A 15,469-nucleotide genomic window follows, 5' to 3' on the forward strand; every position below is an offset into this window, starting at 1 on the left:
GATGAGGATAAGTTGTCATCCTAATTAAGGTTTTGTATCTACATCCATATTTGTATTAAATCGCGTACTGTTGGAGTTCACAAGTTGCTTCGGCTATCAAACATTGTTGCTGTTGGGGTTCACAAGTTGTTTTTTTTTTTTTTTTTTGCAATTACCATGATCAGGATGGTCAGTATTTACATATATAATTTTGGATAAAACAGTAACATTGTTGGAGTTTATTTTTTGGCTTTAATTGTTAACACACAAATATATTTAAATGAATGATAATTAAGTAGTTTAGTCAAGGATTTTTGGTGAATAACTTGTTGTTTTAAAATTAAAGTTCAAGGGAATTGAGGAATACACTCTTAAGGACCTCTCACGACTTCGTGATCAGTGGGCTACATACGTTGCCAAGTTAATTACAGCCTACAATCGCGAGGTAACATACAAGTAATTTATGATTATTTTTCCTTAAAAATATACAAGACTTATTTTTTGTGGTGTGCTAATTGATTTTATATACTTGCAGGTAGAAACAAAATTAAGGCATATGTGGACTCCAAAATCAGTGACATTGTTATCTTTTTATTCTTGTTGGCTAAATTTTCATAAATTAATTTAGTACTTTATCGTGTATGCTACTTGTTCAAAGCTTAATTTAATACTTGAACTTGTTTTTTACCCCCAAACAATGATGTATTAATTTAGTACTTTATCGTGTATACTACTCAGTGACATTGTGTATTATGTGAATTGCATTACAATATTTGGTATGTTTAATATATTTTGGGTTTATTTTAATTGTAAAATAAACATGAATAATGTGATTAAAAAAAATAAATCACAACCGGTATAGTACCGTTAATACTGACACTAATTATTTAAATGACGACAAGAATTTTTTATGTTAATGAATCAATGGATTCATGATACTGTAGTTACATAAATCAGTGACATGTAAATAGTATCATTCAATACTAACACGATTGAGTCACTATCCTTGTGACTCTCTAGTGACACAAAATACTGACATATAAATAGTATCAACTGATACTAACACCATAGTATCACTATTGTGGTGATACTATAGTGACACAAGATACTGACGCAAAAATCACTGACACTAAAAATTAGTGTCAGTGTGTTCTGCCTTAAGCATTACTGACACAATTAACAAGTGTCAGCAAAAGTAATTACTAACACTAAAGTGGTGTCAGTAAAGCCCATTTTTCTAGTAGTGACAAAACAAAATGCTGGCTTCTAAACAAACTTTTTAACGGCTTCCAGACTTGTATATAATATCCTGGTGACTGTGATTTGGATGATTCAATTCATTACAACCTCTTAAAAGGCTTGTACCCTGATTTTGCATAAATAGAAAAAGTCATAGCCCTGTTTCTCAAGAAGATGTAGCCACTATAGCTGAACCTCTATAAATTTCTTATGTTCTGTTTTTGCTTCAATCACTGTTCTTGGATTGATTTGTTTTTTAATTTGCTAGTTAATCATTCTTGATCGAGCAATTAGTGTGTAGCAAGAGTTCTCGATGTCCAAGGTTTGGAATAATCTTGATCTAACATGCAACATTAATGGCGAATTGGTCACCATTGCATCCTGAAATAGTCCAAAACAATGAACAATTAGAAAAAAGTGGGGGAAAATAAAAGTTGAAATTACAACTATGCAGGAAAGAACTAAATTTAATTATTACTCATACAAAAAGCAAAAGTTCAAGGTTAATGTTAATTCCCAATATTTATATATATATATATATATGTGTGTGTAGTATCCATAATTGTTAAGTACAAGGTAGAAGTTGTATTGCTATTCCCTTAAAAGCACACTAATTGTTGGTGCTAAAAAATAACCTCAACAGCTGAATTTGTTTTCTAGGGGATAACAGCACAAACCCAAATTCAAATGACAATTTGAACATAACTCTCCACATCTACCAACCATAAAATACGATTAGGATACGCCGGAAGGGGTTCTAGCTTAAATCCTCCAATTACCTAAGTTAGATATTTTGTATATAAGAAAAGGAAAATAAACTAAAGAAAAGGAAAATAAACTGGAGAAACTGGAAATAGGTTAGAATTCAAAGGATTTTTAGTGTAAAAGGTAGAATGGTTAATAGTTGATAACTTGTAGAGTTTTCAATTAAATTTGTTAACCCCCTCCTCCGATGCACTCTCCAGCTTAAATAAGCTAATGATGTTTGCTTCTTTGATTTTTGCCACACTCTCATCAACAATTGACAGGTGTTGTCTATTAGTCAAAGATAGTTTAAACTATTGTGGCACATAACTATCATAAAAAATAGGACATATTTATCTTGAAAAATAAATCTCCATGTCAAGCTAGTACATTTTCTGGTCAGACATAGATTTTCAAGTTGAATTACTTCACTTTTAGATCAAATTGGTAAATTCCCAATTCGCCTGCATAGACTTCATGTCGTACTTATAAACTAGGTTGCATACATAGACTCTTGTACTTATAAACCTATTTGTTCATGTAAATTTCAGGCTACTAGTCACCCACATAGGCTCTAGGTTATACATATAAAGTTAGCCCAATAATAGTAAGTTCCAAGTACGCTTGGGTCGACTGTATTCCTTAGTGCTATTAGAAAAATCCAACCTAAACACTAGTGTCTTAGTTTTCAATATTGAGAAGCTATTACTTGTGTTCGAAACTAATTGTTAAATAATAAAAAAAAATCATATAAGCCCAACATCATTCTCCAAGTTTTCAATACTGAAAAGGTGTGATCAGTGTTGAGTTGTACACCAACTTATTTCCCATTTCTCTAGTTCATTTTCCTTTCCTTCTACACCAAATATCTGAATTAGGCATTGGAGGATCTATGCCGGAACTCTCTCCGGCATATCCTAACCATATTTTGTGGTGGGCAGGTGTGGACAGTAGCGTTCATATCATCGTTTGAGTTTAGGCTGTTTTTTCAGCATCAACACTAATTAGCAAAATAAATTAAGTTAAGCCACTATTTTCCTTTTATGACAGTGAATATTAAATAAGAATTGAAATAATCATTATCCATAGTGATGTTGTAAATGTTACTTCCACATATCAATATCGTTTGTTTGAACCTTTAGGAGGGGAGGAGGCTCGTGTGGTAAACTAAGGCCCCAGTTAGTATTAAGATGCTATAACTTAAAAAAAATACTTATAAAACAAAAGTTAATAATGTGTAGTATATATGACATTAAATAATAATTTTAACAAAAATATTATAAATTTTCATCATATAAGTGATAGAATAAATCAATTAAATTTCTAAGCCACATAAGTTTTTAAGATATTGTAGCCCAACCTCACACCAAACAGGGGCTAAGAATGTGATTATGCAAAAATTAATTTTGCCTACGTACAGAATTGAATGTCCTTTGCAAACCAAATACCAGGCGTAGTTCAGATTGCTATACAATAGATAAGAGTAATTTGGTATTAAAAACTGACCTCTTTAATAATGTGACGCGTGATATTTTTTATAAGAGACTCAAAACATGTATAAAGGGGTGGACAGCGGAAAAAACAAAAACTAAGATTATTTATGCTACACAAAAGTACACCCAATAACCCATATACAAGATAAAAGTGTCTTGTGCAGATAGGCTATATTTGCCAAATTACTAGGGAATTAAAGCAGTTTATTAACATTTAGCATCATGAGCAACGTAGAATGACATGAGGCAATGACAAGTTCGCTATCATGAAACCACATTCGAAGAAACAGATTATCGTTATAATGACTTAAAACATACATAACAAGATTTCATACCATATTTCAATTCCCCCGATACTACAAAAGAGAAGCAGCCCACACTTCAACACTCCAATGATTTACAATAGCCAACGGCGCCTTTCTCTACTCTGTGCGTCTAACTTGTATATATTTGCTTTTTTTATCCCTCTGCAGAGGCAAGTTCTTAAATTTCCAATCCTATTTCCTCGTGCAACTTGGAGAATTCAATGAAAATTACTACCTATTATTTCAAAACATCTTCTCTTTCAACTAAATCAATTGAAACGTGACTTCCAATTTACCAACCTCTTTCATTATGCATGTCCTTCCATCCAATGCCTTCATCCGACGTACATCTTCCCCACTGAACAATTAAAATAGCCATAAAAATCTTTCATTAACCAAAAATCAAGTTCAATCTTGTGAATGCTCAAAAAATAATTGATTCAGATATGGTATTTGGTCATTTCCATAAACTTGCAAGAACTTATAAATCCATAGCTGCTTTGCCTGGCTTCCTTTCTTCACCATTTACATCATTCAAATGTTTCGCTGCAACTATCAAAATCACGTGCCTTCTCCTTTTGAATTGTCCCGAATCCATTCCTGCATTCCAATTACTCTAAAATGTATAAAAAATATCGCTTATGATTTTTCAAACTGAATGTTTTCATGGCTTCACTTGTCTGGTGAAACTTAATTATTCAGATACCAGATAACCATTACATACAATTCTAGACAATTAATGATAACTGCCATATCATCTACATTCTACAAAGTGTTTTGATATAAGCAAGCAAGCTAGACAAAAAAACATACTTTGATGACGGCCTCAACAAACATATAGTGAACTTGATCCAACCAAATTACATTTAACGAATATTCATCATTATAAGCCAAGCAAATCTATTACTCACAACCCATATATTGTGTATAACCTGTTGTATAATTTAAAGGCAAACAAGCAGTTTTCTGATCCCAATTTACCCATTTTAAACCTTCAAGTCTTCTTGCCTCCAACCATTTACCACAAAATAATTATGCACATGCACAATAATTAGCAGCCCCAAATTTGAAATTCATATGAAAAACCTACCTCGGTTGCAAATAGGTGAGCACTCAGTTGATTCTCCACACCAACAATATAATCTTACACAAAATCCCCTTCAATAAAGCTCATCTACAAGTTCTCATCTCAGTTGAATGACGCAGAACTCGATTGATACTTCTCCTGCCATAACGCCCAGAACGCCGATTATTTAAATGCCCAGCATGTAAAAAAGAGGGACCCAATTAACGACTTATGCCACTAAAACCCTAATTAAGATATGTTTGGCTTGATTCATAGCTTTCTCACCTCAGTCAGAAAACCTAACACCGAGAATCGCCTTAACCTTCATCAACCATCAATATTCCCAACCCACAAAGATGAAACCCTAATTTTTTGCATAACTGAGACAGGTCATCTTGGTAACCGACAAAATTTGTCTACATTAGTTCAAAGCCGTCGGATCTCTTAGCTTGCAATCTAACGGCTAAATTGGTAAAAGAAAAAAATCAGGGGTAAGTAATCACTTTGGCAATGTAGCTGGACCCTATAAGTAATGGCCAATAAAGATATAAGTATGATAGATTATACTATTTGAAATACAAAATAACATATGATTTTGATGTTAAGACAAATCAAGATGGTTAAAAACATTAATTGGACTTCCATACATATGAAAGACAAATAAAGTAGAGAAATTTACCATAATTTGAGGGAGGAAAAACATAAACCTCTTGTGATTAGAGACTCGTGCTGATAATGTGCTAAATGATAATAGGTAACAAGTAACTCAACAATGTAATATGATGAACAGAGTCTATACCCACCCAAAAAAAAGGGGTGAAGAGAGAACAAAGCAGAGACACAATATAGAATGGTCCTTTATGTTCCACTCAAATGTGTAAAATATGGAGCAGAGCCTCCTTTTAAAGTGATACAACTATAAAGTGGTGAGTAGTAGATCATACATACAAGAGACGATAATTCTTAAATTAGGGAGATAATGGGACTATGGGAGTTATAGGAAGCTTAAAGGTTAGGGAAATAAAAAGTTTGCTTGATGAATTTTGTATTTTCATAACAACTTATTTATTGTTTCTTTACAAGATAATAATATGAAAACAAATAACAACTTAGAATAACACCCAAAAAAAAAAAAAAAAAAACACCAAACTCTCTCATTTGTTTAAAACCATAAAATTAAATTACACTTTGTACATGCCACTCCCTTCCCTTTCGAGCATAAACAAAAGTACACAACAATTAAATAAGACTTTACCTTCTTGAGCTCCTTGAGCTTGGCAATGTAAACACCTTTAGCTTCATCCTCTCCATCCTCAAACGACCAATCTACCATTTCCTGAAGTTTAGTGAACTGCTCCCCATCTCTGTCAGTAACAAATTCTTGATGTTTATCGCAAAGATGGAGACATGGAAAAACATTAACTCAAGCAAAATAAGACTAAAGCTAGACTTTTGAGGAAATATATTGTCAACATCGCATTTACCTTATTTCTCATGTCAAAGACACAAGCCTCACCGGCATTTTTCCAGTACACTCAGACCATTTTCTACTTACCGACAGTAATATCTACATATCAGATGAGCTTTGAAGAGCACTTGGCTTATCACACTTCCTCAATTTTGTCTAAGAGCCCACTTTTTTATTTAGTGCGCAACAAGAGTGCTTTTATGGAGTTTCTTGTGAATCTTTGGTTCATCCAAAATAAGTCTCCAAGGTAACTCATTCCAGCAATACTAATTCCCCACCCAAAACTCCCCAAAATAGTGAAAAGTAAATGAATAAATAATGCATGTTTCAAGTCGATAAACCTACCATGCTTCTTTGCAGTCCTCATAACACCATGAAACTCAATTGGACAGAAGAAGTTTAATAATTAACAACAGAAAGAAGAAGAACAAGGCATTTACGTCAAAAAAAAGTCCCTTTCACAAGGTAGGATTGCGATCTTCATCGACCTTGCCAACCGCCTCAAGTATTGACGAGTACGTGATCTGGTCATATTCAAAACCTTTTGCATTCATATCTTTCATTAGTCTAGCAGCCTCCTCAAACATACCAGCCCGGCTGAGACAACCAAGAATAGTATTGTAAGAAACTGCATCTGGCTTTATCTCAGAATGCTGCATCTTTGTAAAAATTTCCATAGCGCGCTTTGGACCCCCTGACTTAGCCAAGCCATTTAGGATAATGTTATGCGAGTTTATGTCTGGAACACAGCCATCTTCCTCCATTCTTCTAAGCAAGGAATAAGCATCATCAATCATGCCAGCCCTTACCATTCCTGACATGAGCGCATTATAAGTATAAACATCCGGTTTGCATCTAAGTTTCTTCATCTCATTAAAAAGATCCACAGCATCACTAAGACGGCCACACTTTCCAAAATGTTTGATCATCACAGCATATACCCGAGCGCTTGAACATCCACAGTATTCCTTCAGTTCCAGAAACAACTCATTTGCAGCTTCGTACCTTTTTGCCTTTCCATAACCGTTGATCAGGCTACAATAGGCAGCTGGACATGGAGGAAATCCCTTTTCCTCCATCTCTTCAAGCAGCAAGTGAGCTTTCTCAACTCTGTTTGTTTTGCAAAAACCATCAATGAGAATTGAATAAGTAAATGGGCTGGGAAGAACACCATTTGCCTTCATCTTTTCAAACCATGCAGATGCCTCAGAGGCTGGAGCTTTGGATTCAAATAACGATTTAATTACAGTGTTATATGTGACCACATTAGGTTTACACTGCAAAGCTTCCATTTTGTTGAAGAGTTTAAGAGCATCTTCCAAGCGTCCAGCCCTGCCCAAAACATTAATCAAATTGTTTATGAGCACAATATCAGGCTTACAGCCTTCTTTCAGCATGTTCATAAATAAACCATAGGCATCTTCAACCCTGCCAGCTCTACCAAGCCCTTTAATCAATTCTGTGTAAGTATAGACAGTTAAGGCACAACCCTTTCCTTTCATTTCCTGGACTAGACCTAGAGCTTTCTCAACCTCACCCAGTTTGAAATATATACTTACTAAGGTTGTATAAATCTTTGCAGTGGGCTGTAAGCCATTCTCCTTCATCTCATCAAACAACCTAATTGCAGAAATATCGCGACCCAATTTCCCAAATGCCGATATAAGGGCACTGTATGTTACCGTGTCTGGAAAACAGTTTCCCTCATTACACATCTCATTATAAAGCTCATGAATCTTCTCATAATAACCTTCTTGCATCAACATCAATATCATAGAGTTGTAAGTGTTTGCTGTTGGTTTGCACTTGCGACTCTTGATCTGGTAAAATATGGACAGAGCTTTATTCACCATTTTAGCCTTGCCCAAAATATTCACAATTTCAGATAAAACAGATGGACCCATAACACATGTACTTCTAACCATATCTTGAATTGACTTCCACATTACACCAATCATCCTAGTTTCATCCAGACAACGGATCAAAGCCATGTAGGTGGTAGAATTGTGCTCAAAATTCCTTCTCCTCCCAGCCCATTTGAAAAACTGAATTTTAACATTTATCTCAACATCTATATTAAGAACTTGATGAACCAACCGATGATCCACTCTCATCTTTAGCACTTCTAAAGCCTTTTCAGCATCAGGACCCCACTTGAATATTTTCAAAATCCTAATAAATCTTTCATCCAATTTTCTAGCCGATGTATCCTTCCTTGCGAACTTCTTACTAACAGGGAAGTTTCTCATTTCATCTATTGGACCAGACAACTGAAACATGTGCACTATCTCATTTTCTGCAAGATTAATCAAACAGAAGTAATTAAAAGAACAAGCAAATAACTGTTTCTATTGGATTCTTTCTTTTCTCATTTCTGTCTAATCATACTGACTATACAAAAATGTAACATATAAAGGTTTAAAAAGAAAAATTACTAAAATTTTAATCGGGAGAGAGAATTTCTTATAAAAGAATTTCTTATAAAAATAATCTTTTGTGAAACAACCATATCATGAAAGGTTTACAGAGTAACACCTTCCTCAGATCCTTAAGCTTTTAGCCATTTGTTAATCCGGTCTTTAAAAAAGGTCCAAAAACAAAGTAGCTATTTTCTTTACATTTTTTGAGCTTTGTTTTTGCTATTCACTTTCTTTCAAATTCATTTCCTAGGAAAATTCATACCTAATATGAAAAAAGAAACAACTATTGCTATATTTTAGAATTGAGGTATTGATGCCTTTATTCATAGCTAGTATGGAATGCAAATATTAGCCGTCAAATAAAAATAAATAGTTAGTTGATAGTATTAGCTACCAAATAAAGGTAAGGTGGCCACCAAACTGTTTTAGCTTCTAATGCTTTCAACATTACGCAAAGCATAACAATTATAAAAAAATGAAGAATTTATATAGAAATTTAAAGGAAGGGCAGTTGAAATAATAACAATTACCTGTTTGTTTAATCCTCTGACAAAGACAAGACAAAGTTGATATACACCGTTTACTAGCAATTGATCCCAAAACCATCATTTTAGCTCAAATTTTCAAATCAAATCCAACTTCAGCTCCAAGTAGGAAAAAGATGCCCCCTGCACTAGCTTTAGAGTCAATAATGCTAAATATGTCACTCTATTAATTGCAAAAAGAAAAACAATTTAAAATATGGATTCACTCCATCAAGGTTTTTCAATAATAACAAATGATCTAAAGTACCAAAAGTTTTCTCAAATACGCAGAGAACTGAATTTTGAAGCCTTGTGGGACATGCCAGCTTATGCTGTAGACTAATTACGGCACGTGACTGTCTTTATCTTTATGGTAATTCGTACATGGTGGTTAAATCGTGCATGTACAACAGAGTGCTAAATAGCTAAGGGGACTTATTGTTCTGAGCTCTATATGAGCCCTTTATATATGGCCTGTAAAGATTTTCCTGAACCTAACACATTTTTTTAATTACTTCTGAATTAAACTCAGTTTGGCTCCATTCAGGTTACAAATTTGGTTTACTTTGGTTTGAAAGTTTTTGGACAAATTCAGTTTGGCTTCATTAGGTTTTCAAAAATCAGTTTGGTTTGATTTGGTTCGGTTTAGTTTACAACCTGAATTCCAAAATATGCCATTTTCAATTAAAAAATATCAACAAAGCAAAATATAGCAAACAGGCAGAGCATCTCAATTTATATCATCCATTGTTCACATATCCAACACAAAATGTCAATTGCAAAGCTGCAAGTGTAACATGAAGAAGAAACGAGAAAGCAGCAACTGTACTTGCAGACCAGTCATTCTAACACAACATGGAATTACACTAATTAATCACTATTAAAAAAAAATAATAATCGGAAGCTGGCAAAATATGAAAAGCCAAATAAAAGGCAGAGCTTTCAAGCTTACCTTCGGTTTGCAGTGGCGCCGAGGATGCGACGAGCAGACAACACAGCGGCACGAGCGGGGGGTTCAGGGCTGCGTGCGGCGTGTTAGCCGTAGGTACTTGGGGTTTGTTTGTATTTTGTTAATTTGTTTCTTCAAATAACCCCCTATGGCAGGGATTTGTCCCGGCTATGCTCTTAAAATAAGTTATTTATCCAGATACACCCCCGTATTTTAAATTTCCACATGTATACCTTTTATTTTGTGCAAGTACTAAATTACCCTAATTAAAAATCTTATTTCCCAAAAGCATTCACGATATACCGCCCTCAATGTTTCTATTTGTTTCTTCTGTTTCGGGTTCAAAGACCATAACCCAGTTACAAAAATAGAGGAGCGCCCATCCCGTGCACTGTAGACCATCGCGTTCGTTTCTTCCAATTGATTATTGTCTCTTCTTCAGAGATACAAAGCTCTCTTTCTCCGCCCGAAGAACATTCTTCACTAGCAATCCTTGATTTGGCCAGGAAAGACTGCACTGCTTTGGCCCAGGAAGCGAAGGGAATGAGCTCGGCTGCTTCTCCTCCACACTGATTTTTCTCCGTGCCCGTTCCGCATGCGCTTCGCGCGCCATTGGCGCTTTGCTCTCCTCTTATTCTTCACCGTCCCCTAAAACTAACGCCTTACTCTCTTCTCCCGACTTTCCATTGCCACAACCGCTGCAAAAGCACAAGGCACACATGACTCACAAATTGGGCTTTTCTGTGAAAAAGAAGTCCAAATCCGATAAAAAAATAAACAGGATAAGAAATAAAACTCTAAGGTCGTCAATTGTTATTTACTTTATTTTCCCCCCTTCATTTATATAAATAAAATAATTACTATTGTTGAATTTAATTTTCGTTATTGTTATTATCTTTTAGGCATTTGCTTTTACATCATCTGTGAAAGCCAAGCGATTACAATCACGAGCAGTAGAGAAAGAGCAAAGTCGGCTTCACATTCCGACTATAGACCGCTCTTACGGTGAACCACCGCCATTTGTTGTTGCAGTTCAAGGACCTCCCCAGGTTTTGCATATTTGTTTAGTTATTTTATTGTTTTAATTTTGAAAGTTTAGGTGGCTTTTTTTAATTGTTATTATAATATATCCTCCAATGCAGTTGTGTAAAGAATTTCTTTACCTGACTTTTACCCTAGAGTCGTGTAAAGAATTCTCCAATGCAGTTGTGTAAAGCATTTATTTACCTGACTTTTACCTTAGAGTCGTGTAAAGAATTCTTTACTCAATAGCAGTTGTGTAAAGAATTCTTTACATGACTGTTATCGAGTAAAGAATACTTTACTCGACAGTAGTCGGGTATGAACACTTTACTCAACTATATTTGCACAATTAGTTCTTTACTCGACTGTAGTTTGTAAAGAATTCTTCACTGGACATTCGTCGGGTATGAACACTTTATTTCCAATGTTACAAAGAATCTATGATTTATATAGTGGACTGTAGATCAATGCATGTTTTACTCGACTGTAGTCGTGCAATGAATGATTTACTCGACTAGTATGTCTTGTAATTTTTATGATTGGTTTAAAAAATATTATTATGTAACTTTTCAATCATTTTATATATTGATTGATAAATTTTTTTGTATTTATGCAGATGGAACCGAAGATCAAGGAATCTGAATACTTCAAAGCAAAGATTTCAAACCGATCATCACTAGAGGCAGTGAAGCACAAGGCACACATGATTTTTAACAATTGACTTATATGAATTTTTTTAGTGGTGATTGTGGAGCATTTTTGTTGCAATACTTGGAGGTCCTACCCCATGGACTTGATGTCAATTCATATTGCTAACAAGATCATGTTACACAATTTCGAAAAGCCTTGGCTATCAAGTTATTTGGGCATAGGTCATGGAAAAAAATTTTGTAGTGTCATTTTTTGGACTATAAGATGTAATAGTTATGATGAGGATGTTGTTGATATTTGATGTAATTAAAAATAACTTGACATCACTAATATATTTTATTTCTTTGTTAATTATATTAATGATAGATAAGATAGTTTGTACATCTATGTGATATAACAGGATTGCCATATATGCACAAGGAATACGCTGTAAGAAAATACACGACTGTAGTTGGGTATTTGCACAGATACACGACTGCAGTCGGGTATTGACAAATAACATGACAAGCTCTCTGTGAGAAAATACACGACTGCAGTAGGGTATTTACATAGATACACGACTGCAGTCGGGTATTTAGAAATAAACATGACCAGTTCTGTAACAGCCAAAATACATGATTGTACTCGGGTATGTGCACAAAATAAAAACTCTCCTAAAACATTCATTATATTGATGACACAATAACTATAGACTTTAACATATCAAATTTCAAATAAATGAAACTAACTGTAGTCTGGTTGCCTATCAAATAACATAAATCCAATACTTATTGAAATCGTAAATAAGTCGTAATATAATAAAAGTTGTTTAACATTCGTTATAAATTTTTGGCATCTTCAACCCAAACACTCGGTCCATATTTTATAAGCCTTTGGTTGCCTCCCTTCAATACTTATTCTTAGAAATCCACACAGACACGTTTATTCATCTGCGAAACAAAAAGGTATAAATTTATCACTAAATATGAAAGTTTACACAACAATAGTTGTGTAGCTTGCTAAAATACACAACTATAGTTCTGTAAACAGTCAGATGATATATTTAATAAAAAAATAATTGTAATCTTTATACTAACAGAATGCTAGGTGTCATAATAACTACTATATCTTTCAAACTTGCATGATTGTTGTCTTATAAATTCATACATACATGACAAAAGTCGTGTAAGTTGTAAAAATACATGACTCAGTAAATAATTAAACGACATATTTTTTCTTAAAAAAATGTTGGGATTTCATAACAATTGGAATATTCTACATATATACACAATTATAGTATGTAGGTTCATACGTACACGCTAGTAGTCGTATAACTTATTAACACACACGACTATAGTTCAATAATAGTAAAATGATATATATAGTGAAAAAAATATATTTTTTGAACCAATAGAATGATAAGGTGTCATAATAATTGGAATTGTTTGCACATTTTCACGACTACAGTCGTGTAAATACATACATACACGACTGTTGTCGTGTATGTCGAGTGCAGAAAAAAAATTTGACAACAACTTCAGGTTTTAACGAATGTAGTTATAAAATCCATCAAATAACAGTCATATAATGCAAATGTAATGAAATATATGAGTTGCTTTAGTATTTATCACAAACCAAACAAAACCCTAAAAATAATATAATGTCAACAAATTAAATAGATAACACAAAATTTAAAAAAAAAGTTTCAAATACCTTATTCATGGGATGAATAATGCACCCAGCTGCAAACAAAAATCTCAGTGCATTAGCTGTTTGTGAGTGATTTTGAGTGTGGTGTGAGTTTTTGTTGTGTGGAATTAAAAAGAGTGAGAAGTAAAGAGTGTTGTGAGTTGTGTGTGTTTTATATATTTTCTTTAGGGATATTTTAGACAATGTACCATATAAAAAGATATATCTACATAATTTTCAAGTATGGGGTATATTTAACTAAATACTCTATTTTTAAGGCATATTTAATTAAACCCCCTATGGAATGTTGAGGCTTGGCGACGGTGGTGTCCGTTTGATGGTTAAGGGTAAATTCGTAATCTCACCTGAAACAGGCAAGTTTTGTACTTTTTTGAAAGGATTGCAAGTAACTTTTAAAATACTGATGTCACTTGCATAAATGAAATCGTACAAAATTCGATTCAAGTTTCATTTTTTATTTTAAATTTCTTTTTTTCCCCTTCTCTCAAAACCAATTTCTATCTTAAGCCTGATTTCTCTTCATTAAGTTCCGCTTTTGCCCCAAGTTAGACGTTAGAACCAAATCGGAACTTTGGTTTAACGCAAAACAAGTACCCAATCTTTGTGCGTAATGAAGAAAAAAACAGCCACATGTTATCGGCCGCTCGATTTTCTTAGTAAAGGAGGTTAAACTGGCACTCCGAAATGTGTTAAAAGACGAGCTAAGGTACACTAAGTAATGGTCTGCCCCAGTTTTCAAGTCCAAAAACCCAAATCCGCGCCGAGATGTGCTAGATTGGGTTGATTCTAAAATTTTCCAACATACTCTAGCACTCGTACATATTTAGAGTTTTCTTTACATGTCTACACTTGTAAAATAAGTAGATATTTAGGCAAATTACGCAAGATTTATGGAAGGCACTAGAATAGACAAGCCTTCCCTATAAATAGAATATAGCATTTGCCATTTTGCACATACCACACACCAAGCACAAGCGACTCAAGCATACTTGTAAAACTATCTTGTATTCTCTCTTTCAAAAAATAAAATTTACTTTAGCTACATTGCTCCCTCTCTATTCTCTCTAGCTTTTCTGCAATTATTTTTGCCTAATTAGTTTGAGAAGTTTGATAGACTTACTTAGCAACTTTTGTACTAGAAATTGTCTAACCCATTTTTCAAAATGTAAGATAAAATAATTTTATAAAAGTAATTTAAAAAATTAACAAACATTAAAATTAATTTTTATCTTTTTAAAATTACCATGCAATCTCCCCAAGGTAATATCAAATATTTTGTATGTGCTTCTCTCTCAAGTTAGGATTTCAAGGTGACTTAGCCCAAGCTTTACAAAATATGGTGCTTAAGGCCACACACTGCATTAAGGGTGCACTTAGTATATTGTATTATTTAATATAGATGTAATGTATTATGTTGTATTATATAACATCATATTATGATAATGTTGTATAGTGTTTGATTTTATAGTGTACTATATTAATATTACATTAATATTATTTAAATTTATTATTAATTAAATTTGATTAATTATTAAATAATTATTTTATATTAATTATTAATATATAAATATAATATTATACAATAATATAAGAAAATATAGTATTATTAGATAAAAGAATATTATTATTTATTTTTATTAAATAAAGGGCAATGGAAAGAATAAAAGAATTGCGGTTGATTCGTTTTATACAGAGTGCTTTACCGAAATCTGTCATATAAATTGTACGTTCCTCTGAGGTAAAGAGACCAGATCTCGATTCTCAGTTTAATTGTTTTAAATTGGAATGTAATGCTTACATCGGTTGGTTTGCTTTGTAGAGAAGAAAGGGAAATAATGGAAAATTAATCTGAAGACAGGAGAAATTCCTTTTTGTCTTCGGATTCCAGATTCCTATTCCCGGAGAGAGAGAGAGAGAGA

General features: G+C 33.5%; 1 protein-coding gene across 13 annotated transcripts; it reads right to left on the reverse strand.

Moving 5' to 3' along the window:
- Positions 1–3,638: 3,638 nt before the first annotated feature.
- Positions 3,639–10,357, reverse strand: LOC102609570 (pentatricopeptide repeat-containing protein At3g16010). 13 transcript variants are annotated; one of them, XM_052437416.1, is made up of 7 exons: positions 10,191–10,357; positions 9,245–9,382; positions 6,735–8,590; positions 6,082–6,190; positions 5,112–5,190; positions 4,851–4,985; positions 3,639–4,360 (listed from the first exon to the last, which is right to left on the reverse strand). In XM_052437416.1, exons 2-3 carry the CDS (start codon positions 9,321–9,323, stop codon positions 6,753–6,755), a joined length of 1,917 nt encoding a protein of 638 aa, XP_052293376.1. In that variant the 5' UTR covers positions 9,324–9,382; positions 10,191–10,357; the 3' UTR covers positions 3,639–4,360; positions 4,851–4,985; positions 5,112–5,190; positions 6,082–6,190; positions 6,735–6,752. The 13 variants fall into 13 exon arrangements, with proteins under 13 accessions (XP_052293376.1, XP_024954468.2, XP_052293375.1 ...); XM_025098700.2 differs by having other exon boundaries at positions 5,112–5,289; XM_052437415.1 differs by having other exon boundaries at positions 6,311–8,590.
- Between the last annotated feature and the right edge of the window lie 5,112 nt (positions 10,358–15,469).

The sequence above is a fragment of the Citrus sinensis genome, chromosome 3 (assembly GCF_022201045.2).
Source record: "Citrus sinensis cultivar Valencia sweet orange chromosome 3, DVS_A1.0, whole genome shotgun sequence".
Taxonomy (NCBI): domain Eukaryota; kingdom Viridiplantae; phylum Streptophyta; class Magnoliopsida; order Sapindales; family Rutaceae; genus Citrus; species Citrus sinensis.

What these genes read in the sequence shown, in the direction of transcription:
- LOC102609570 (XM_006477962.4), bottom strand. Translation starts at nt 9,323, where the DNA reads ATGATGGTTTTGGGATCAATTGCTAGTAAACGGTGTATATCAACTTTG. An exon ending in TCAGAGGATTAAACAAACAG is followed by an intron (nt 8,591 to 9,244) that starts GTAATTGTTATT and finishes TTAATCTTGCAG; the next exon opens with AAAATGAGATAGTGCACATG.